A 24,474-nucleotide genomic window follows, 5' to 3' on the forward strand; every position below is an offset into this window, starting at 1 on the left:
GAGGCCGGGAAGTGACTTGGGAAACTTCTGAGAATCCCTCTCGACTTCAATAACGTCTTTGGAAAAAGTGAAATACTAAGTAAGGATCTCATTTTCGGGGCCCTAGGCCTGGACTCGGGGATCCCCAGATTAAAAAGACCTTAAAGATCAGTTTCCTCCTTTGTAAAAGGAAGGGATCGAACTACATACATGGCTGAGCTACGATCCTATCCACCCCCCTCCCTTTGCTCTTATAAATGGGGAAACTGAGTCCCAAAGCAAAGAATCTTCTGCAGACCACAGAGCCAACACGATTGGAACTCTAAACCCTGTACCTTGGGTTGGCCAAGGGCTGGGCCAGTAGGGAAGGCAGCCGGAACCAGGACGGCTGGCTGGCTGGCTGTAGCCCTGAATGAACCCAGGTCCCCAAGATAGGGGGAGGGCTGCTAGCTCCTGTCTGGGGATAGAGAGGCTTCTTCTTTCCTTCACCTGTCCCAAGGCCCCTGGAGCTAGCACCCCGGCTGGGAAATAAAGGGGGGGGAGGTGCCTGGAAGCATGGTTTCAGTCCCACTCAAGGGGTTACCCTGACCCAGCAGCCCAAGAGCCCAGTCCAATCCACCCCCCAGGAGCTGTGGGACACCGGGAGGATAGGTGAGGATGGCGCTCCTCCAGAACTGCGCCCTAGGTCTCGCCCTGGGCACACGGCAGGCTGAGAGACCGGGTGTCCAACTCTGGCTCCAGAGGGCACCCCGAGAGGGAGGGCCAGGGGAAGGAGAGCCTGAGCTCCCAGAGGAACTGGTCTCTCAGTCGATATTCCAGAATTCTTGTTTGTGTTGAATTTTTTTTTTTTTTTGCAAGGCAGTAGGGTTAAGTGGCTTGCCCAAGGCCCCACAGCTAGGTCATGACGAAGTGTCTGAGTCTGGATTTGAGCTCAGGTCCTCCTGACTCCAGGGTCGGTGCTCTATCCACTGTGCCACCTAGCATTCCCCAGAATTCTTTTTATTCATACACTCACAACTTGTGTGGGAGGCAGTGGGAGTACTAGCACCATTTTACATATGAGGAAACTGAGGCACAGAGCGAGGAAGCGCAGGGTGAGGGAACAAGAATCTGAGATGCTTCAGGCACTGTGCTTAAGGAAGGTAGTTGGCACTATGACCCCCGTTTAGCCCAGGGTCCCACAGCTGACAAGTGTCTGAAGTCACATTTGAATTCTGATTTTCCTAATACCAAGCCCAGGGCTGCCTAGATTGTCACTTGCATAGGGTTGGGGGGAGGGGAGAGGCGAGGCCACAGCCCTTCCAGCAATCTGGAAAAGGCTGGAGAGACAGCATTCCCAGAAATCCCAGTTCCTTCCTGGGAAAGTCCATTTCTTTTCCCTTCCCTAGAAACCTAGGCTTGCAGTTGGCCTCAGGGACAACCCAGCTGACTGAAGACCTAGGGTCCCTCACCCTCACTACCATACCACTACTCCCATACGTGGTCCCTTTAGGATCCCTGTGAGGAAATTATCTAAGTCTCTGCTAGATGTTCTATCACGGTCTCCACCTCAGCCTAGAATTATCTGAGAGATAGGAGAGGTCCAGGCCTAGTGATGATGATGTTTGTCCTTCATTTTCAAAGACCATGACCTCAGGGAGGTGATGCTGTGACAAGCTCATGAATGAGATTTGAGTGAGGGGGGCAGTGCTAAGTCACCAGCCTCACTTTCTCCTTCAGAGCCATCTCGGTCCAGTGACCAAAAATGAATCAGAATGACTAGAGATGGTTCTGGATGCGAGGCAATCAGGGTGAAGTGACTTGCCCAGGATCACGCAGCTCCAAAGTATCTGAGGCTAAATTTGAACTCAGGTCCTCTTGACTTCAGGACCAGCACTCTACCCTCTGTGCCATCTAGCTGCCCAAGCTTGGGTGAGTTAAGGAGGTGAGGGGAAGGGAGATGCACAAGATGTTCTGTCAAGCCCTGCCTTGGGTTCTCCCAGGTCTTGCCCAATCAAGGGCATCATCACTGCCCGCCACGCACACACACAATATTTTATTAAGCAGCTCACTCCAAGTCAGACTCCTACCCTCACATACCCCCTTTCTAACATCTTGATCAAGGGGAACAGAGCAAACATTTATTAAGTGACTACTGTATTCTAGGGTGACACTGGGCTAAGCCTTTTGTAAATATTTGCTCATTTGATTTTTAAAAAAGAATGGATGCGGGGCAGTGGGTTCCTCCCGCATTGTAGCCATTTTCCTCTTTGACATTTCCTTTTTTTTCACATCCCTGAGAGATTGAGGTCAGAGTGCAAATGGCATTACCTCCATTTTAGAGAGAAGGAAACCGAGGCTTCAAGAGAGAAAGTGATTAAATGACAGGACCCAGAGTTCTTGAAGTCACCTCAAGGGTTCTTTCTGAAATGCCACCCAGTCCCTGAAAATTGGGACTCTGAATTTTGGAGCTCGAATGTCACACCTTCGCCAGTCCCTGTGAGGGGCAAGCAGCCTGCCCAGACCATCACAGGGCAACTATATTTCCTCCTGTGGTTGCCCAGCTTGGCCCTATGAACCAGGTGCCACAGGTATGACTTTGGGCAAATTCAGGGACTGCTCATGTGACCTAAATCCTGTGATTTAGTTCACTGAGCCTCCACTGGGGAACCCCCAGGCCTATTTGAAATGGCTTCCATAGACAATTCATCCAAACCCATCTGTGCCCAACTGGCACCATGACTTTGTGCTAGGGACACTAAACTGGATTCTGATGGTCCCCAATTCTGCTTCCACCATTTCCTATCATCTTTACCTTGTCATCAGAGCCTCAGTTTCCTTTTCTGTAAAAAGAAGAAAATAGCCCCTTTTGACCCAAAATTTAGAAGCCTTAAGAGCCCTTGTCCTAGGGATCCCACAATGGGCAAACTCCTGCCACATTGGATCCTTCTCTCCACTCCAAGAGAAGGTCATCTGAACAAGGCCCCACATAGTATCCAAGGCAAAACCGAGGCCACCCCTCAGGAACCTGGCTTCCAGTCACTCTAAGTGGCCGAGGCTGCTTCCTCTCTGCAGGAGGAGGAGGAGACAGACTCCAGAGCACCCAAGCCTGCATTTCTATTTCGGTCCTTCTACCGCCTCTGCCCAGGGGGTGGGGGTGGAGAGGAGCGAATCCCTTTGGAGGCGACCAAAAATAGCCATTGGAGGAGGTAATGATCAGAGATGGCCACTGCCCCTGCCCCCCCCCCCAGGGCCCACACAGTTCCACTAGGCTACAGCCAGGCTACCGGTGTTCAGCCTGCCCTGGGCTGGAGCCCCTTCCCCTAGGAGGCCTCTCGAGTCGCAGGCTCTAACCAAACATCTCCAAGTCCCCAAGGGATGAACAGCAGGACAAAATGGGAAATCTGAAGCAGATGAATCAGCTTGTCCTGTCTCAAGTCAATTGAGCTGCCTTAGGCAAGTAACAATTATTAATAATATTAGTGAATAACATGTTATCTAAAGGTTTCACAAAACCCTTTACAGATACCCATAACAACCCTTGACTGGTTTTACTCTTATTGTTCCCACTTTATTGATGCCCAAATTGACAAGTTACATGATCTACCCATGTCACCTAACCAGCAGGTGTCTGAGGTGAACCATCTGCTTGACTCCCAATCTAGGCCCTCAGTCAAAGTTCCTGTCCCTCTCTCGTCCTATTTCCATGGCCTGAGGAAGTTAGACTAGATGGCCTTTTGTCTTCAAGAGCACTGGGAGTCAGGATAACCTGAATTTAGATCCTGCCCCTGACCAAGGACAAGTCATTAGCTTTTTTCTCTCTCACTTGGAAAATGAAGCAGTTGGACTAGAGATGGCCAATGAGCTCCCAACAAACAATTCAATCTCTCAGGGGTTTTCTAAATGCTTTGATTCCTAAATTGTTGGTTTAAATGATGTGAGCAGAGGAGAGAGTGACTGGAGGTCCACAGTCACACCTCAGGAAGAGGGAGTCAGAGCCTTGAGGTCAGGAAGGCCTGGATCCAAGGTCCTTCCTCTGAGCCCTACAGTCTGTGTGACTGGGAGAATCCATGAACCTCTCTGAAGCTTTCTAAGACTAGACTCTACCAACAAGTTGTCAGTGGGCATCCATGTTGGGTGTTTCCATGCAAACTCTGCTCTGATGAGATCACAGGTCTGGAAGGGTCCGTCTTGTAGGTGCTGATCAAGGAACACCAAAAAGCCCCCCACCCAGGCTCCTCCCCATGGTAGAGTGAGGGTAGGGGAAGGAAGAGCTTTCTTAGCATTTTTCAGAATGTTTTGTCCTTTATTCTTGAAGAAAACCATGACAACAGAGAGGTGACATCATGATAAGCACATGAATTGGATGTGAAGGGGGGGAAGTTGTACTAAGGTATCAGCCTCACTTTCTCCTCCAGAACCATCTGGGTCCAGCGACCAGAGAGGAATCAGGACAACTGGAGATGGCCCTGGATGGGAGGTAGTCAGAGTTAAGTGACTTGCCCAAGGTCACATAGCTAGTAAGAGTCAAGTGTCTGAGTCTGGATTCCAACTCCCATCCTCCTGACTCCAAGGCCAGTGCTGTATCCACTGTGCCATCTATCTACATTTATTTTTCAGAATAAAAGAACCAGAAGATTCAAGGGTTTCAGGGTCCAGGTCTGTGAATTAATTAGTTGTGTGATCTTTTCTCTGAGCCTCGGTTTCTCAGTATGCTAAATGGAATTGCCTAACCTGGATCTAAGGTTCTCTAAGGACCTTTGAAAGGTCCCATCCTAAAGGATGGGAGAAGGGGGAAAGATTGAGCCCAGAGTAGGGATGCCCAGTGACCCACAATGGGGGCAGGGAGGTAGGACACTGAACTGGACCTGGCTAATGGTTTGGCCACTTTATTCTTCCCCTCCCCCCAATCTGCACCTGCGCAGCCTCTTCTAAGATCCTTTTGTGGTGCAGAAATGCGTTCGTGCTTCGCTCCAAGCTGCTTAAAATAAAAAAAAAACCTATTCCCAGCCTCCCTCCCTCCCTGCTAAATCTGGCTCGGTGCGGGGGAGGTTCGACTAGGGAGGGCGGCAGGACCAGCGCTTGAGCTAGGCAGAGAGGATGGGACCTCCGAGCCACCCACATTCCTGCTGACCCTCCAGCTCCCACCCCTGGCCTTGAGTGTACACCTGCCTCAGTTTCCCCATCTGTAAAATACAGGGAGGCCAAGTTCTTGAGCCAACCGCTGATGGTCCCAACACCCCATGGTCCCCCTAAAAAATTCTTAAGACTCATTGATTGGTGGCATCAGAAGGAAGTGTTGGACACCATGGAACCCAGCCCCCTGGTTTGATAGGGAGGTGACTATCAGACATCCAAAGTCACACACCTGGGGACCCCCAGAGCCTTAGCCTTGCTCAGGGTCAATCTTTGATGCAGGGATTCCAGGGCTGCTCTAAGAATCAGTCCCCTGCTTCCCCTAACTCCTGGGCTAGCACAGTGGGCAGAATTTATATTCCCTTGGTGGGCCCCCTGTCCCTCCCCTTCCAAGCATCTTGTATATATACTTCTCTTTTTCCTTGTAGCATCCCCTACTGTCGAATGTAAACTTCTGGAAGGCAGGGGCCCTACTTCCTTCTGTCTTTGCATCCCTAAATGCTTACTGGAGCTGACAGTGCTGGCCTGGACAGGTTGGCATAGGCCCCGGAGAGGCAGCAGGAAGCAACAGTTCCAGCTCCGCCAGTGCCAGAAAACTCGGGTTCAAGTCACTTACAATCTGTGTTAAGCTAGACATGAGTGACAAGAAAATCCCTAAAGCTTTCTTCCTCCCCACCCCCCCATCCTCTGATCCTTAAATATCCTGCCGATGGGAGAGAGGAAAGCCTTTGCTCCCACCCCCTAGGTAGGGTTTGAGGAGAAACATTCAGCATCCTTTAGAGAAAATCGGAAAAGACAGAGAAAAAAGCACCCTCAACCGGTTGTGGAAGTGGGTAGAGAAGTATTCTCAGGGAGGGCTGAGCGCACTTATTTACTGCCCACACCCAGAGGGCCATCATAAGGGACCTGTCAGGGCAACCACTGTGATGCATGCATGGCAGGTCTTGTAGATACCAGAGTCCTCATTATCAGCTTCCTGGAGAAAAGGAGGGCAATAGACAAGGCCAGGCAGGGAGGTCACCAGCTTGTCAGGGGAGCAGGAGACTTGGCAGACCAGAGAGATGCCCTCCCACCCACTGAATCATCTTCCAGGCCTCTTGCATATTATATTGCTACCTGACCCAGAAGCGCACCTCCAGAAGGTCCTGGCTACAGCTGGCACTGGGCACCCCCTAGGACAGTGCTGAGTGGCGGTCAGTCTCAGAGCAATGAAGCCTACCTACTTAACATCTAGGGGCAGCTCTATTAAGGATTCAATCCCCTTCCTCTGAGGCTTTCTTTGCAGCTGACCTCACTCTGGACCAACAAGCAACTCATGTCCTCTCCCAGGGCCAAATGGGCCTGGATTATAAAATGAAAAGATTGACTACACCATCTCCCAAACTCTGACATTCTCAGATCCCTTGCATGTTTTAAGAGCCCTCCCAGTTCTGACATTGTGTTCTCAAATCCCTCCCAGTTCTGACATTCTGGGTTCTAAGGGCCCTCCCAGCTCTGGCATTCTATGTTCTATGGACCCTCCTATCTCTGACATTCCATGTTCCAAGGTTTATTCATCATTGACTCTTTCTGATCTAAACTTCTTTCACAGTCTGACATTCCATGTTCCAAGCACCCTCTCAGCTCTGGCATTCTATGTTCTAAGGTCCTTCCCAGCTCTGGCATTTTATATACTAAGATTCCTCCAAGTTCTGATATTCTATATTTTATGGTCCCTGAGGTTCTAGGTTCTAAGTGCCCCCCCCATCTTGGACATTCTATGTTTGTTCCAGTTCTGCCTTGGAGGCCCCAGGTGAGTTCTTTTCCCATTTTATTTCCTGAATCAGTTACTCAATACGATATTGGTGAGCAACTATTCCCCAGGCCCTGTTCCTGAGGTACTCGGGATACAAAGAAAGAGACTCCGTGGATCCTCCTCACATTGCTGTGGGGCAGCAACGTGTCCCAAAATAGGCTCTCCCACAGCCCCACAGAGAGTAGATGGAGGGTCTTGTCTGAAGAAGGTGGCTTCTGAGATGAGGCTGGGAGGGAGTCAGGGATTGGAAGAGCCAAAGAAGGAAGGGGGGCATCCAGGCAGCAGTGGACAAAAGCAAAACCCTGAGAAGGGAAGTTGTTTTTGCATGGGCACATCAGGGGGCAGCTTTCAATACTCAGATCCTCTGGGAAGTGGCTCCCTCCTCACCATCCACACTTTTTAAGTCAGCTCCCTGTCACCCGGCAGGAGGTAATCAGGATGGACAGGAACTAATTTCTTGTGGGAGGGGAGGCAGGGGACCCAAGACCATGGTCTTTGTTCCTCCAGTCTCCAGGAGGTCTGTAGAGCCTAAGGGCAGGGACAGGACCCAGGTCTCTATAGCAAAGGGCTCCCAGGGAGGTCCTGTTTCTGGGGAAACTTTGAACACACAAATGCAACACCTAGATGGAGGGGGAGGGCACCCAGAGAGATACCTGGTGGAGAGGGGCTTCCAGGAAAAACTAGGCACCAGCTAACCCCCCCCCATGCAGTGATGCGTCTTATTACTCTGCCCAAGTCTGCCAGGTCACGGAAGTAGAGATTTGGGGAGGGGTGTGGGTACCCAAGAGAAAGCTAAGGAAATGGGAGGGGTAGAGGGGGTGAGAGGTGCCCCCGGGCAGGACTGAAGGGGGGCAAGGCTGCGCTCCAGTTTCTGCGAGGTCGGGAGGAGGGGAGAGGTTTGCCATCTCCAGGTATGTTGTGAACCTTATGTGGGAGTTGGGGGGAGACACAGTTTGACAGGGAGGGCGGAGAGCTGTCTGTCTGCCTGTCTGTCTGTCTGTCTGTCTCTCCGAGTGAAAGTTGGGGGCGGAGCAAGGAGGGGAGAAAGGGCCAGAATTAGCCAAAGCCTCTGGCAGGCAGACCCACCCGACTGGGGAGCGCCCCGGCTCAGCCAACCGCGCCCGGAGCGCACCCGATCCCCGCGCCTTGGTGGGCCCCCGGCCCCCGGCCCCCGGGTGGGCTCCAGGCTGGGACCACTGTGTCATCTCCGAACAGACGGGAACGAAGAACAGAAGCCCCGCAGCGCGGCTGTGTGGGAGGTGGCACGGTGGGCGGGCAGGGGGAGGGCACGGCTGGGGGCGCGTGTACCTGCGGCGGGGAGGCAGATGCGCGCGGGGCGGGGCCCTCAGGGACGGGCCGCCCCTTGGGTCCAAGCCGGGGGGTCTGGGCAGTGGGCGCGGCGTGCGCCTGGTCCGAGCCGGGTCGCGTGTCCGGGCGAGCGTGATGCCCGGGGCTCTGAGGGGGAGCCTCCGCGCGTGTGCGTGTGATGGTGGGGACGGGGCGACTGTCGGAGTGCGGTCCTGGGGGGCGTCTGTCTCTCTCCCGCGTCCGCCTTCTCTCGCTGCCTTGGCCTCCAGCACCCTCCCCTGGCGGCCCTGCCCCGTCGCGGCCCACCCCCTGGCCCAAGGTGGGGGTGCCCAGGTCTGCCCTGCAGGGGCCACCTCCAGCTCAGAGCTCCCTCTCCCCTCCCTCCCAGCTCCACCCTCCTTCCTCCTTTCCTCCCTCCCCAGGGGCTGTCGTGCCAGGGGGTGGGACATGCCAATCAACAACCGTTCTTCTCCTGCTGCCAGCACAGGACGAAGCTCCCCGGGGGAGCCAAGTGTCCAGGTCCCTCGAAAGGACGCCGTCCCCCTGGGGAGGGAGCGGGACTGGACACCCCGGCAGACCTCTGCTCCCACGCACACCCCCATGGTGAGTAGCTGTCTCAGGGCGACTGGGGGCAGGGGGCAGGAAGAGGGGCTCGGGGCTTTGGAGCACTGGGGGTGGGGGGGTCTAGGGTGGGAGAGAAAGCACCTGAACTCTGGAAGAGAAGCCGCTAGGTTGGGGGGGGGCCCCTTGGATGTAAGTCCTGGGAAACGGGGAAGAAGCAGGGGAGGAGGGGGCAAATGAAGAGTGTTCTCCACTCCTCATCCTTCTCCCTACCTCCCCCCCATCTCACAGAGTATGAATCAGAGGTTTTTAGGGAACGCTGAGAGAGGCTGGGTTTGGGGAATTGCTGGAGAGGGGGAGGGGCAGAACAGGGATGTCGGTGGGGGCTCAAGTGGGGTGAAGGTCTCTAGGAAACAGGCCAGATTCAAAAAATTCTGGCTCCACCATGACCCTGGGCAAGTCCCTTCACCTTTCCGGGTCGAGCTTTCCTTCTCTGTAAAATGAATGGAATTGGAGATTACCTCCCAGCTCAATCACTGCCATCCCTGAACCTGATGATTCTACAAGAGTAGTCTAAAGACAAGAACAGGTGCTCCAGAGGACAGGGACCCACTGAGGCAGAGGGGAGGAGAGCAAGACGGAAGGGTCTGCAAAGCCAGATGGCAGCTGTCACCTGGCAGCTGATCAGGTGAACTGTCCAGGAGGGCGTTGTCTCGTCTGGGGTGATCAGCTGGTGCCAGCACCTGGCATGCCAAGGGTGACTCCCCTGAATCCCAGGAACCCAACTTCTTTCATCCCTTAGGGTTCCTTGTGTCAAGCTAACCTCACCTACCTGTGGCCCCCGCCAGGATGGACTGACACCAGCAGCCTGGCAGAAGGAGGAACAAAACCTCAAGGTGGGTACAAGACCTGGCCCCACCCCAGCTCCAAGACTTGTGTTGGGGGTGGCCCAGGACAAATCATCAAAAGAAGGGTAGAGACCTTACTGATAGCTCCACAGCCTGGAATGACCTAGCAATGAAGGGGTTCACCTCTGGGAGATCAATTCATAGAATTTAGAACAGGGAGGAACCTCAAAGGTCATTTCATTCAACCTCTTCATTTTACAGAGGTGAGAATGGCAACGAAGGAGGGAAAAGGAAGTAGCCCAAGGTCACACATATTAGCAAAGGCAGAATTTGGAAGACCCACCCAGTCCTTTTGATTCCAAACCCTGTATTCTCAATTCCTTTCTGAGTCTGGGGTCCATGACTTTGGCATCCGTATCCGATGGGGGACTCACACTCCCATGAGCTCAGGTTATCGACAAACTATCATCATCTCATTGAAAGGAGGGCCATAGGAAAACGGACAGCACACACACACACACACACACACACACACACACACACACCCTCTGTTCACTGCAGAATCAGTGGCTCCCTGCTATGAAGAGGTTGCCCCCCCTTTTTTTAATTACCTCCTCCAAAAACTTCAGGAAATTCAGGGCTTCAGTCAGCGGCAGGCTTGCCCACCTAGAAGCTTCCCCCTCCCAAGTAAATAGCTCTGCCAGTCCCACTTGACATAGACCTTCCTGCACAGTGACTAAAGATTTTGTCACTTGGCTACCTATGTACCCCCCAACTCCACAGCACTGCTGTCCTGGGGCCATTTCCCCTTCCTCATCTCCCCTCACTGCTTCTACCTGGGCACCAGGTGGGTCAGTTGGGGTGGAAGATTGATGACCTAGGGCTCCAGCCTCCCCTGGCTCTGGAGAGAAGGGTTAAGGTGCCCTGAATTGGAAAGAATCGGACAGGTAGAAGATGGGAAAAGACAAGATACCCCAGGTCAGGGAGAACCTGTGGATCCAAAGCAGTCTTGGAGACAGGGAAGGGGAAGGCCAAGAGCTGGAGTCTGTGTTTGCCTCCCATCTGGGTGGGGAGTGAACGCTGCAGAATGAAGTTGGTGAAGCCAGCAGGCTTCTGTTCTGCAGTGGGTACCATGGAGATGGGCGACACAGAAATGCAGGGGGCGGAGGGGGGGTGAAGGGAGGGAGAGGAGAAAGAAGAGGGCGGGAGGAGAGGGAGAAGAGAGAGAGAGAGAGAGAGAGAGAGAGAGAGAGAGAGAGAGAGAGAGAGAGGAAGAGAGGAAGAGAGGAAGAGAGGAGAGAGAGAGAGATGGAGAGGAAGAGAGGAGAGAGAAGGGAGAGAGAGAGAGAGAGGAAGAGAGGAGAGAGAGAGAAGAAGGAAGAAGGAGGAAGAAGAAGGAGGAGGAGGAGGAGGAGGAGGAGGAGGAGGAGGAGGAGGAAAAGGGAAGATAGGAAGGGGAAGAAGGAGCAGACATGATCAGAAAGAATCTTATGGTTGTTATCAACTAATTGGGAGAATTGGGAGATGGCCCTAGTGTTCACACACACACACACACACACACACACACACACACACACACACACACACACACACACACACACACTCTAGCTTTTCCACATCCAGGATCTTCTAGGACCCTCCAAATATCTCTAAGAAAGAAGTAGGGCAGAGATTGTTATCCCCATTTGACAGACGAGGAAACTGAACCTTAGAGAGGCAGGACCTCTTCAGGTGTAATTCAAACAAACTTTTGTTAGATCCTCAGTTATATACAAGAACTATTACCTGCCCTAGGGATGCAAAGGCCAAAAAAAAAAGTCTTGCCCTCAGGAAGCTTGGGGTGGGGGCATATAAGCCAGACAAATACAATTCAAGGAAAGGAACCGAATGCATAAGACATCTGATAGAATGTTCAAGGCAAGATGGTCTTTCTGGAAGTCCCTCTTCCCCTTTGCTCATTCCTGATGGTTTATTTCCTAATTGGAATAATGATATTTGGATTTTTATGATGCGTTCTTCATAATAACCTTAATAATGCAAGGACCTTTGTCCCTAATTAACAAAGTGGGAAACTGAGGCTAATTAAAGGTATTTCTCTCGCTAGCATTTCCCAGAGATTTCTCCAGGAATTTCTCTGGATGCTATTCCCTGTGTATGGTGAGACAAGGTTTGGTGTGAGAGACTGACCTTGCTTATGATAGGTTTCTAGAAATTTTACAGGTTCTAAAAGACATGAATTGACTGTTGAAATCTCCCACATTGGTGCAAAAACTCCCAATCCTGCTGCCTCATCTAGATCTCTTTTTTCTCCCTAAGCAGAATCTGTTTCCTTAGTCCATTAGATGTGCCTCCGACTTCTTTTTTTGCCTGGTGAGATAGATTTTTCATGTCAAACTTGAGGGTAAAATCCATAATCTGTCTCTGTCAGACTCCACTCCAAAGAGCTCCCCTTCATCTAACTTCCATCAGAGACAGTTGGTGGCCCAGGGGCTAGTTCTGGCCTCAGATCTTTACTAATTGTTACTACCAGTAACCTGAGTAAGAACCATTGTCTGCCTCCATGGCAAGATAGAGATCCCAAGAGCACCAGCCTCCCAGGCTTGTGGGGATCAAATGAGATCAGATTAGTAAAGCCCCTGGCTTCTAAGGAAAGCAATTTTTTTTTCCTTCCTGTGTTCTGTAATCCCTTCTATCTCTGACATTCAATGTATTAAGGTCTTTGGTGGTGCAGTGGATAGAGCACCAGCCCTGGAGTCAGGAGGACCTGAGTTCAAATTTGAACTCAGACACAATCATTACTCAGCTATGTGACCTTGGACAAGTCACTTAACCCCATTACCTTGCCAAAAAAAAAACTTTCCCTTCTAATTTTCTCTAATGGAGGGTTCTCTCCAACTTCAGTGTCTCTGTTCTCTATTCTAAGGCCCCTTCCAACTTTAATATTTTCTTTTCTCTGGTGTTCTCTATACTATATTCTAAGGTCCTTTCTAGCTTTGATGTCCTCTCTTCACTGTTCTAAGGTCTCTTCCAGCTCAGGTGTTCTCGGTTCTCTATTCAAGAGTCCCTCTTAGCTCTGGTGTTCTCTTTTCTATGTTTTAAAATCCTTTCCAGCTCTGAAATTCTCTGTTCTATGTTCTAAGGTCTTTTCTAGCTTTGGTGTTCTCTATTCTAAGATCCCTTCCAACTCTGATATTCTCTGATCTAAGGCCCCTTCTAGCTCTGGTGTTCTCTACTCTATGTTCTAAGTTCCTTTGCACTTCTGGTGTTCTCTGTTCTACAGTCCCTTCTAGCTCTAGTGTTCTCTGCTCTATGTTCCAAGATCCCTTCCAACTCTGGTGATCTCTGTTCTGTGTTCTAAGGTCCTTTCTAGCTCTGATGTTCTCTGTTCTCAGGTCCTTCCAACTCTGAAATTCTCTGTTCTATGTCCTTCCAGCTCTGATGTTTCTTTGTTTTATGAGCTAAAGTCCCTTTTGGCTCTTACTTTTCATATTCTAACCAAGGTCCTTCCCTGCTCTAACATTCCATGTTCTAAAGTTTCTTCCCACTCTAATGATCAAAGGACTCTAAAATGGAATTGTTCTGTGTTAACTTCTCATGGCATTGCTTCCTCTGGGGGATGTCCAATATTAATAGAAGTTTCATTAGGACAGAATAATTTAGACCAGGATCTAATAGTATGGGGGGAACAGGAAGGGGGAGCTGGGGAAAAGGTGTGTTTATTAGCATTGCCTCACCAGTTCCAGTGCCCAGCCCTCTCCTTGGGGAGGCTCCTCCACTGGAGACTCCTCCTGCCTGGAGTTTTCTCAGACAGTGTCTGTCTCATCCCTAGGGCTCCTCCTATGCCAATCTGTGGAGCCTGACCAGGCCAATCACCCTCATTTCCTGCTGTAGCCAAGAGTGCAGCAGGTCCTAGGCCAAGCTCCCCGTCATTCAGTTTTCCAGTCAATTCAGAATATTTACTCCTGAAGAATGATATATTTGAAGCATGGGAAAGACCTTAGGAATTACGAAGGGTCCAAGCCTTCGTTTTAAAACTGAGCTCCCAAGGGCAGCTAGGTGGCACAGTGGATAGAGCACTGGCCCTGGAGTCAGGAGTACCTGAGTTCAAATCCAGCCTCAGACACTTAATAATGACCTAGCTGTGTGACCTTGGGCAAGTCACTTAACCCACTGCCTTACAAAAAAAAAAAAACCTGAGCCCCAGAATAGTTAAATGACTTGCTTCAAGTCACACAGTACTAAGGAGCAGAACTAGAGTTTGAACCCAGATCCTGCCTCCAAACCCAGTCCACACTCCTGTCTCTCCACCATCCTGCCTCTTACTGCCTTAGTTACTTAATCAGTCTATAGGAGCTCTTATCATGGTCTATAATGAAGTCTCCAGAGAGGGGCAAGTGAAAGGCAGGGAAGACATGACCCCCTTGCCTTGCCTTTGTTTCCTAATAGGAGGGAAAAAACCTATGTTGGGAAATTCAGGGCAGAGCCCAGAAAATCCTAGAATGAGTGTGTACCAGGGAAGGTTTTCCTCAGGACCCTGTCATGTGGGAGAGAGCAAATGAGGGAGGGTTCAGGGAGGGGGCTAGGGAGTGTCAGGGGGAAGGTCCTTCCAGAAAATTCTCTTGGGTTCAGTCCCTACCACTCCCCCATTAATGTAACAAAGATTGATCCAATTTCTCTTATATGTGACCCTAGAGATTTAGATAAGACAGAGTCCACTCCCTGCCATCAAGAAGCTCAAGGCCACAAGCTCTGACACCAAAAGACCTAGGTTCAAATCCCAGTTCTTCCACTTACTCCTTATGTGCCCTTAGGTAAGTCATTTAATCTCTGAACCTCAGTCTCCTCCCCTGAACAATATGGAAGCTAGATAAGATGGTTTCTGAAGTCACAGGTCTCCCACTCTCTGAGCCTCCTAAGGAGATAGGACAGCCCCACTGATAACCTGAATGGACGTTTTATGCTGTAAGTCAGCTACACACCAAGAGCTTAGTGAGATGGGGGACGGAAGGCAAGCTAGACCTGGAGGGGCAGGAAAAGCTTCCTGGAGAAGGTGGTGTTTGAGTTAAGATTTCAAGGCTGTCTGGGATTTCCACAAATCCATGGAGAGGGGGCCAGAGAGCATTCCGGGCAGAAGGAAAGGGCTGATCAAAGACCACTAGCCAAACCGGGAAGATACAGGGCTTGTTTTTGAGAGAAGCCATTCAATAGAAGCCATTCAATCCAACACTCTCATTTTATAAAAGAGGAAACTGAGGCACAGGGGAGTACCCTTTAACCTCCTACTCTCCTCCAGTTTTGCTCAGAATCTTCCCAACTCCCAACCCTCTAACTCCTAAAGCAAAACTGAACCAGAATCATAGAATTTTGAGTTGGAAGAGACAGCCCAGCGTAACAATCTTTTAATATGGATTTAGAACTCAGAAGGGTCTTGCAGGTCATTTGACTCCTTCATTTTACATCAGAGGAAACTGAGGCCCGGAAGGAGAAAAGGACTAGCTTATTTGCCAGTAAGGACAGAGCTGGAATTTGACCCCCCACCAGTTGTGGTGCAACATTGACCCTTGGCCCTTGAGCCCCTCTGCTTGCAGGAAAGGGAGTGGAATTCAGACCACATCACAGAGTCCAAAGACATGGATCACAACTGACATTCGATTGTAGACAAAAGGGAGGAGGAAACAGGCCCCATTTCTGCCCCAGGTCCATCATGCTTCTATTTTTTCCTGTAAGTTAGAAAGATGCTGGCAGAAGAAGCCAGCCCCCAAACCAATAATAATAATGTAACATTTATCCAGTCCTTTCATTTTGTAAAGTGTATGGCATATACCATCTCATTTGATCCTCTCAACAACCCAGGGAGATAGATGCTAATTACTGCAGATAAGGGCAACTGAGGCAGAATGATGCTCCCCAGGAGTTCCTGGTTGCTTTATTCTTTCTTAAATACCAGAAATCAGGGACAGTCTCACTCCTGGATGTGATGACGTCCTTCCCTCACCTCAAACACCCATATAGCAACTCTGTGATGGCAGCACTTCCCAGGAGAAGACTCTAAAGCCCTCAGTCTGACAAGAGTCAGTGGGCCATATTGACTCCCAGTCCTGGCCCACTCCTGAGCAGGAGATATATAAGCCTACTTTTTATTTTGTTTTGTTTTTGCAGGGCAATGGGGTTAAGTGACTTGCCCAAGATCTAACTAAGTAAATATTAAGTGTCTGAGGTCAGATTTGAATTCAGGTCCTCCTGATTCCAGGGTCGGTGCTCTATCCACTGTACCACCCAGCTGCCCTATAGATCTACTTTCAAGATAGAATTCCTCCTTTGCTAAATGATCCCCTTTGAAGGCCTGGAAAAAACAGGGAAAGATTTGAACAACTTCATTCCCAAGGATCAAGGGGAAGAGCAGGTGGGATTTTGCTCCATCCAACCCCTGTAGCAACTGGAAGTACCCAAATCCTGGGGTTTACCTTGGGAACAGAGTCAACTGGGAACCAAGAAGACAATAGATTTGAATTAAGGATGCATTCATTCTGGGTCTGGCATTCCAGGACACTAATTGACTGTGTGACCCTGGCTAAGTCTCTTCCCAGGATCCTCTCAGATTCTGTAGCATAATTCCTCCTTATTTCCATATGCTCATGGACATACCTCAAGGCATAATGATCTCCAGTCACCTCTCTGCCAACATCTAGGGATACTACAAGTTATCTTCAGGTCCCTCTCAGCTCTGACACTTCCTGTTCTAAAGCCCTTCAGTTGGATCATGATACTACCATAAGTATTATTTCCCACATTTTACATATGAGAAAACTGAGGCACAAGAGGATAAATCACTTACCTAGGATCACATAGCTAGGAAGAGTCAGAGGCGGGATGTGAACCCTGGTCCAGTTGATCACCTCAAGGGTCACATTTGTCTTCCGGTGGCCTTGATACTTGAATTCTCAAATTTATAGTTCCTTCTAATCATCTCTGCTCCTCCTTCCTCTCCAGGATCCTCCCTCATTCTCTACCTCTCTGCCTTCTTTTTCCTCTTCCTTTTAAGTTTTCACTCTTCACAGCCCAACCCCAAGCAAGCTGGAAGGACATAACAAATAAGCTTATTATGTTGTTGGTCTAAGGATACACAGCTCCTCACACTCCCCAAAATAGGGCCCCAGAGCTCAAAAAAGAAGGCATGAGATCTGTAAATTCTAAATGCTGTCCCACTTAACTTCCCTCCTCCTGGTCTGTTCCTCTCAAAATCTCCCTCATCTGGTTCCTGATCTGCAAACCCTCTACCCACTACCAGTTGTCCTAACCTGACTCCAAAGGTCCTAGGAGAAAGGACAAGTCCCTTAACCTTCCTCTGACTGTGCTTAGCAGGTGACCCTTCTCCCACGCTCTTTCCCTGCCTCCTGCCCTCCCCTAAAAGAGAGGACATAGCAGAGTTCAGAGAAGCAAAGAGGTTGCAGATGATCCCATGGGGGCTGCTTTCAATAGTAGTCCTGGCTCAAGGTTATCATTGTCCTGTCCTGCCTCCATGATGGCTCGTGAAATCAGGAAAGGAGAAACCATGAGTAGAGGAAGTGAAATGAGGAAACAGAGATAACTGCCAAATCACCAAATCACTGACAAGGAAGAGACCCCAGGAACCATCTTGAACAAGACTCCTTTCCACCTGGTAGGTGGATTCAGATTTGGCTTGAAGACCCCTATTGACCTTAGAAAATACAATATCATGGGCAGCTAGATGGTGCAATGGATAGAACACCAGCCCTGGAGTCAGGAGGACCTGAGTTCAAATCAGACCTCAGGCACTTAATAATGACCACCTACCTGTGTGGCCTTGGGCAAGCCACTTCACCCCACTGCCTTGTAAAAAAAAAAAAAGGAAATGGAATGTCAGAGCATAGAATGCCAAAACTAGAACATAGAATATCCGAACAGGAAGTGCCCTTCAGACACAGAGTCACAAGATATTAGAAACTAGAAAACCAGAACAGAGAATGGTCAAAACTGGAAGTGACCTCAGAATACCAACTCTCAGAACCAGCAGAGCACTCAGAGTTCTAGTCCGATCCCTCTGTTTTAGAGAAGAAAAAAACTGGAAGGTTGAAAAGGGAAATGACTTGCCCAGGATTCCATTAGCAGACTGGCTGGACCAAGTCTCAAAAATAGATCTCCTTACTCCCAAGCTAGAAATGTTTCCATGACAACACACCATCATATTCTCCCCTGACAGGTTCCCATGCTTTCAATCAGGCAACTAAGATGTATTAAACCCTACTGTGTGCCCGTTACTTTGCTAAGGGCTAGGGATACAAAACTGGGAATACACACGGATACAAGGATACACATGGATATATAAATGTATAAATCCCAATCTCCATTCTTAAGGAGCTCATCATCTAATGGGATTAGGTTCCGATAGCTATGCACTAACAAGATCTATATAGGATCAAAGGCACTAAGTTCTTCTTGTGAAGGGAGAAGCCACTAAGATTAAGGAGGGATAGGAAAGGCTTCACCCAAAGGTGAGACTTTAGCTGAAATTTGCAGGAAGCCAGGGAAGCCAGGAGGGAGAGCCTTCCAAGAATAGAGGTGAGCCACTGGAAATACTCAGAATGTTGGGTGTGAAGGAGGCCAGTGTTCCTGGATTGGAGATTAGATGGAGAAAAATGATGTGTGAGAAGACTGGAAAAAACACAAGGCTATAAAAGGTGTTAAAGTGGACCCTAGAGCTTATAAGGAGGCCCTGGAGTTATTGGGGGGGGAGAGATGCCATAGTCAGATCTGTATGTCAGGAGATTAGCTTGACAGCTGAAGTACTGTAGTGGAGAGAGACACATAATAGGCAAAGAATTAGGATTAGAATTGAATGGTTGATATGACTTTATTAAGCCCCCACCCATGTACCAGTCATGATGCTTAGTCCAGGGGAGATAATGATATTTGTCCTTCATTTTCAAAGAAGACCATGACATCAGGGAGATGATGCCATGAAAAGATCATGAATGGATTTGAATGGGGGGGGGGGGGCTTTGCTAAATCACCAGCCTCAGTTTCTCCTCCAGAGCCATCTGGGTCCAGTGGCCAAATAGGAATCTAATCGACTGGAGATAGTCCTGGATGTGAGATAATCAGGATTAAATGACTTGCCCAGTCACACAGTTAAGAGTCTGAGTTTGGATTCAAACTTCCATCCTCCTGATTCCAAGACCAGTGCTCTATCTGCTGTGCCACCTAGCTGCCCCATTGGGGATAGAACCAGAACTTGCCCTCAAAGAGCTCACAGTCTAATGGATTTGATTATTTAGAGATATGACCCAGGAGTTGGGAGAGAGGTTGGGTCTGGACAAGTGACTTGAGAGGATAATTGATAAGATCACCAGTTAAGGCAATTTTGAGGAAAAAGAGGAAAAGGGTCCAAGAGGAGCAAAGCAGACAGAGGAGTAGGAGGAGAACCAAGAAAGAGAATTGTCTTGGAAATCTAGAGAGAAGAGACTGATAGGGGAAAGAGATTGGCAGACAATGTCTAAGGCTACTGAGAAATCAGTATGATTGAAGACTGAGAAGAGGTCATTCTATTTGGCCATTCTTAACTTTGGAGAGAAGTTTCATTGGAATGATAAAGTTGGAAGCCAGACTATGGAAAGTCCAGAAGAATGAGAAGAGAAGTGGAGGCATCCATCACATGTGGAGTCAGCCTTCTCAAATTTAGTCTCAAGGGAGGAGGATGGCATGACAGCTATCAGGAAAGATGGATCGAGAGGAGGTTTTTTGAGGATGTCAGGGGAAAAGATGGATATGAAACAAGCAGTAGATAGTGAAAGAGTAAACATAGGTAAGAGGAGGATTGACAAGAGACAATCTCCTGGAAATCATGGACAGAATAGGACGATTATGCCCTGGTAAGGAGAAGGGCCACCTCTTTGTGGGTGAAGGTGGAAGAAGGTATCCGAGATGAGGAAGAGAGGTATTCTACCTTAATCTTTTAGCAGTCAACGGGGGGGGGGGGGGGGGTGATTCTTGGCCCAAGGGGATGGAAGGAAGAGGAAGCCATGGGAAGTTTGAGGAATGATGAACAGGTTTAGGGGAATCACTGTGGTGATTTGAAAAGATGTTAAAGGATTTCCTGGTGGGGGGGGGGGGGGCCTGGTTCGAATGACCTATGCTAAACTTATAGTGGACCCAGCCAGGAGGAGTTTTCAAAAGCACGTGAGTAGGAGCAAAGTCGGTGGATAGTGGGAGTGATCCAGGGCTGAGGTTTAACAGGCCTACCAGTTGTAGAGTTGAAGTGGTTCAACAAGATGTCAAGTTGGGGAGAGAAAAAGTCAATGTTGAGGTGATGGCCTGGGAGACAACTGAGGAGTAGAGGGATTAGAGGTGGAAGTGATGCAAAGAAGGAAAAAAAATTAAAGATCCCAGCTTCTTTCCCTTATTCCTCTAGGAAAAACCTAACCTGACCGTTTCCCTAATCGAGGTTCAGAAAGGAACCATGACCTTGGTGTCACTTCTCACCCACAATCTTGGAGGATGAGGCCCCCAAGTCTGGCCAAAGCACTCTCCCACATCCCTCACACTCTAGGGGCCCTGTTGACAGAGGGGGCATAGATATTACCTCTTCCTTGACTGGTACACCCATTTTACAGCTGAGCATACTGAGGCAGAGAGAGGATAACTGGTTCACCCAGGGTCATAAAGCTAAGAAGTATCAAAATTGGAATTGGACTTCAAGTCATCTACCTTCAGGACTAGGACTCTTCCCATTAGTTGACCCCTCAGAATGCCAGGCAGACTCGATGCCTCCACAGCCAGCCCAACACACCATCAAGCCCCTATTAGGTATCCTTTGAAGGTGTTGAATGTGCTCAAGTACCTTCTCTTTTCAGGTTCGGAGCTTGGCCTGAGGGAGTCCAGAAGTGGTCTCCCTGCCCCAGGGAAGGAAGGGGTTGCCCCCTGAGCCAGGGAAGGAAGGTCCTCCTCTCCCTAGCCCACTCTGCATCTCCCATGTGGCACAGCAGCTGCTGACATGAACGTCTCTGTCGCCCCCGCCGTGAGCCCCAACATCACTGTCCTGGAGCCGGTGAAGGGCCCATGGCAAGTGGCCTTCATCATCCTCACCACGGGCCTGCTGTCACTGGCTACTGTGACTGGAAACCTGCTGGTACTGATATCCTTCAAGGTCAACAGTGAGCTCAAGACAGTCAACAACTACTTCCTGCTCAGCCTGGCATGTGCCGACCTCATCATAGGTGTGGTCTCCATGAACCTCTATACCACCTACCTGGTCATGGGGCACTGGGCCCTCGGCACGCTAGCCTGTGACCTCTGGCTGGCACTGGACTATGTGGCCAGCAATGCCTCGGTCATGAACCTATTGCTCATCAGCTTTGACCGCTACTTCTCCGTCACCAGGCCACTCAGCTACCGAGCCAAGAGGACCCCTCGGCGAGCTGCGCTGATGATTGGCCTGGCCTGGCTGGTCTCCTTCGTGCTCTGGGCCCCAGCCATTCTCTTCTGGCAGTACCTGGTGGGCAAGCGGACCGTGAAGGCTGGCCAGTGTTACATCCAGTTCCTCTCTGAGCCCATCATCACCTTCGGCACAGCCATGGCAGCTTTCTACCTCCCTGTCACCGTCATGTGCGTGCTTTACTGGCGCATCTACCGTGAGACTGAGAACAGGGCCAGGGAGCTGGCGGCACTTCAGGGCTCTGAGACGCCGGGCAAGGGGCTAGGTGGAGGTAGCAGCAGCAGCTCGGAGAGGTCCCAGCCGGGCCCCGAAGGTTCCCCTGACGTACCAACAAGGCGCTGCTGCTGTTGCTGGGGACCCCGGCTCCTTCCTTCCTACACCTGGAAGGAAGAAGAGGAAGAGGAGGAGGATGAAGGCTACCTGGAGTCTCTGACATCCTCTGAGGGAGAGGAGGCAGGCTTTGAGGTGGTCATCAAGATGCCCATGGTGGGGCCAGAAGCCCAAGCTCCAGCCAAGCCACCTCCTCGGGCATCCCCCCAGACAGTAAAGCGCCCCACCAAGAAGACCCGCGAGCGGGTGAGCAAGGAGCCGAAGAGAAAGGGGAAGGAACAGCTGACCAAGCGTAAGACCTTCTCGCTGGTCAAAGAGAAGAAGGCTGCCAGGACCCTGAGCGCCATCCTCCTGGCCTTCATCCTCACCTGGACCCCGTACAACATCATGGTGCTCGTGTCCACCTTCTGCACTGATTGCGTACCCGAGACCTTGTGGGAACTAGGCTACTGGCTCTGCTATGTCAACAGCACCATCAACCCCATGTGTTATGCGCTCTGCAACAAGGCCTTCCGCGACACCTTCCGCCTGCTGCTGCTCTGCCGCTGGGACAAGAGGCGCTGGCGGAAGATCCCAAAGCGTCCTGGATCTGTCCACCGCACCCCATCTCGGCAGTGTTGATGCCAAGCCAAGTCCAGACCTGCCTCGCCCTGCCACGCCTGTGCTCGTGCAGACCCCCCCACACATACACACACAGCTTCCTAATGTAAGAGAGCTGTCCCATCGCCCATCCATCCCCTATCAATTCAACTCCACAAGTACTAAGTAAATGCCTACTGTGTACAGTATGCCTTTATGTGGCACTGGGACTTCAAATACAAGAGGAAGCCATACAACTCCTCAAGAAGCTTACAGTCTAATAGAGAAGATACCACATGGACACAGCTGATCATGATAGAGTCGAACATGATAGGGGTGAAGGAGAAATTTGGACCAAATGACTTGAGATTGTTGGAGGAGGGGGCAATGTTGGCAGCTGGAATACTCTGGAAGGCTTCCTGGAGGAGATGGAAGCAGCGTTGGGCTACAGTCCCAGAGGACTCTGGGGGAGCCGCTGTCCTCCACCAGGATAGGAGGGCCCTGCTTGTATCCTGAGTCCTGTTGATCCCAGGGAAACAGGTTATTCTGCTTTCCAATTGGAAGGACTGGACAGTGCACCAGGAAGAAGTCTTGGGAGGAGGATCTGGGCCTCAGAGTCTTGTTTGTTCTCTATGGAGAAAACCTGAGCAGTCCAGTGGGGGGGGGGGGGGGCGGCGGAGAAATCAAATGGACTAATTCAGACTAAAAATGAATAGGGCCCTCCACCCAGCACAGGGCTCTGGTGGTTTTGGACGGGGGTGCCCTCTGGTGGCCACAGAGACCACTGATGCCATCGACATGGAAAGACTTCAGGTGGCCCCTGGAACACCTTGGACCTGGACTTTGAGAACTCCAACAAAGCAGATCTGGCCCCACCTGAGATGTCAGACCACTGAGCATCCTGTCCTCTGATGATGCCATATCCACCCCAACCCCAAAGTACAGAATAAAAGCCCAGCCTGGGTCAGGAAAGGACCAGAGGAGAGAGGCAGAACAATGGGACAGAAGGAGGATTGATTTGGAGTACTGGCAAATCCTTTGGGGCCTTCCCTCCCCAGCCTGAGGTCTTTACTCTGCACCGATATCGATGTCTAAGGACAAAAATCTTTCGCATGCTGCCCTTGCCACCTGTCCTGTGACAACGCCCTTCTTTTCTGCTCTGCCTCCCCTCCCCCAGTAGCCCTTCCATACGCACACCCAGCTCTGGGCTCTCAGGGCTGGCACCCCAATACGTGTGCGTGCTCACAGACCCAGTGTTCCAAGCATGGCCATCCAGCCCTCACCCCTTACCCTGCCCGGTCCCATCCTGACCCTGAATGTTTGTGTTCTTCCAGTCTTTGGTGAGAGACACGTGTAAATAAAGAAACAAACGGCAGCAGTTAACGAGCTGAGTCCTTTCTCAGCTCCTGGCAGGTGACCCTGGTTCCCAGCTGTGACAGGAGAGGACCTGGGAAAGCTTCTCTCCCCCCTTCAAGTCCCCCTGGATGCAGCCACAGGCTCCAGGTCCCTCTCCCATTGGTAGACTGTAGGGAGGAGCCCTTGGAAGGACAGTTTTACAGCACCTTTCTCCAGGAGCTGAGGGTTCTCAGCCTGGGGCACTTCTGGGATTTGGCATGAGAAAGAGTCTTCAGGGTCCCCTTGCCAGCTTAGACAAGGGCCTAGTGTTCTGTTGTGTGAGACCAGGTTGTCGAGTTTGGTTACACATTTTCAGAGACCCCGCCAACCCTCTGAAGCTTAGGGGTTGACAGTAGTGGAGCCCAGCCAGCCATGGCAAAACCCTTGCTCCCAAATTTCAATTAGATACAGCACACATGAACCATCTACTGTATGCAAAGGACTATGGAAAAAGCTGAGTTGCCTTGGATCCCTGCCTTCAGGGATCTTTCAGCCTAGTAAATCAGGGGATCAGACCCCAAAACCAAACATCACACACACCTGTCAGTAACATGTATTAGTAAGAGTGGTAGAAGGAAGACTGGCAATCTGTCCTGGGAAGAATCAGGACTAGCTTCTGGATTGGGTTGGTATTTGAGGGGGACTATAAAGGGGACAGAAGAAAATGGAAGAGACTGAAGGTAAGTAATTCTGGACTCAAGAGACGACCAGAGTTAAGGCAAGAAGTCTCCAGCTCTGCCAGAGGTTTTGAAATGGGGAGCAGTTTGGCTGGGTGATCATCATAGACATGTTTAGGTCTTGCTTTAGGGTTGGCAAAGTACTTTACAAATATCTCTTTTGGGGGCAGCTAGGTGGTACCAGCCCTGAAGTCAGGAGTACCTGAGTTCAAAGCCAGCCTCAGACATTTAATAATTACCTAGCTGTGTGACCTTGGGCAAGTCACTTAACCCCATTGCCTTGCCAAAAAAAACCCTTAAAAACAAAACAAAAAAAAAATATCTCTTTTGAATTACTCTGGGAAGTCAGTGTTATTATTATCCTCATTTTACAGAAGAGGAAACTGAGGCAGGCAGCAATTTAAGTGACTTGTTTAGGAAAGTACAGCAAGTATC

At 50.3% G+C, this 24,474-nt stretch overlaps 1 protein-coding gene across 1 annotated transcript; it reads left to right on the top strand.

Moving 5' to 3' along the window:
• Positions 1-66: 66 nt before the first annotated feature.
• CHRM1 (cholinergic receptor muscarinic 1) lies at positions 67-22,637 on the top strand. The gene is made up of 4 exons (XM_074231243.1): positions 67-6,886; positions 8,680-8,800; positions 9,561-9,654; positions 20,478-22,637. Exon 4 carries the CDS (start codon positions 20,618-20,620, stop codon positions 22,007-22,009), a length of 1,392 nt encoding a protein of 463 aa, XP_074087344.1. The 5' UTR covers positions 67-6,886; positions 8,680-8,800; positions 9,561-9,654; positions 20,478-20,617; the 3' UTR covers positions 22,010-22,637.
• Positions 22,638-24,474: the final 1,837 nt, after the last annotated feature.

Source organism: Macrotis lagotis, chromosome 3, assembly GCF_037893015.1.
Source record: "Macrotis lagotis isolate mMagLag1 chromosome 3, bilby.v1.9.chrom.fasta, whole genome shotgun sequence".
Taxonomy (NCBI): Eukaryota; Metazoa; Chordata; class Mammalia; order Peramelemorphia; family Peramelidae; genus Macrotis; species Macrotis lagotis.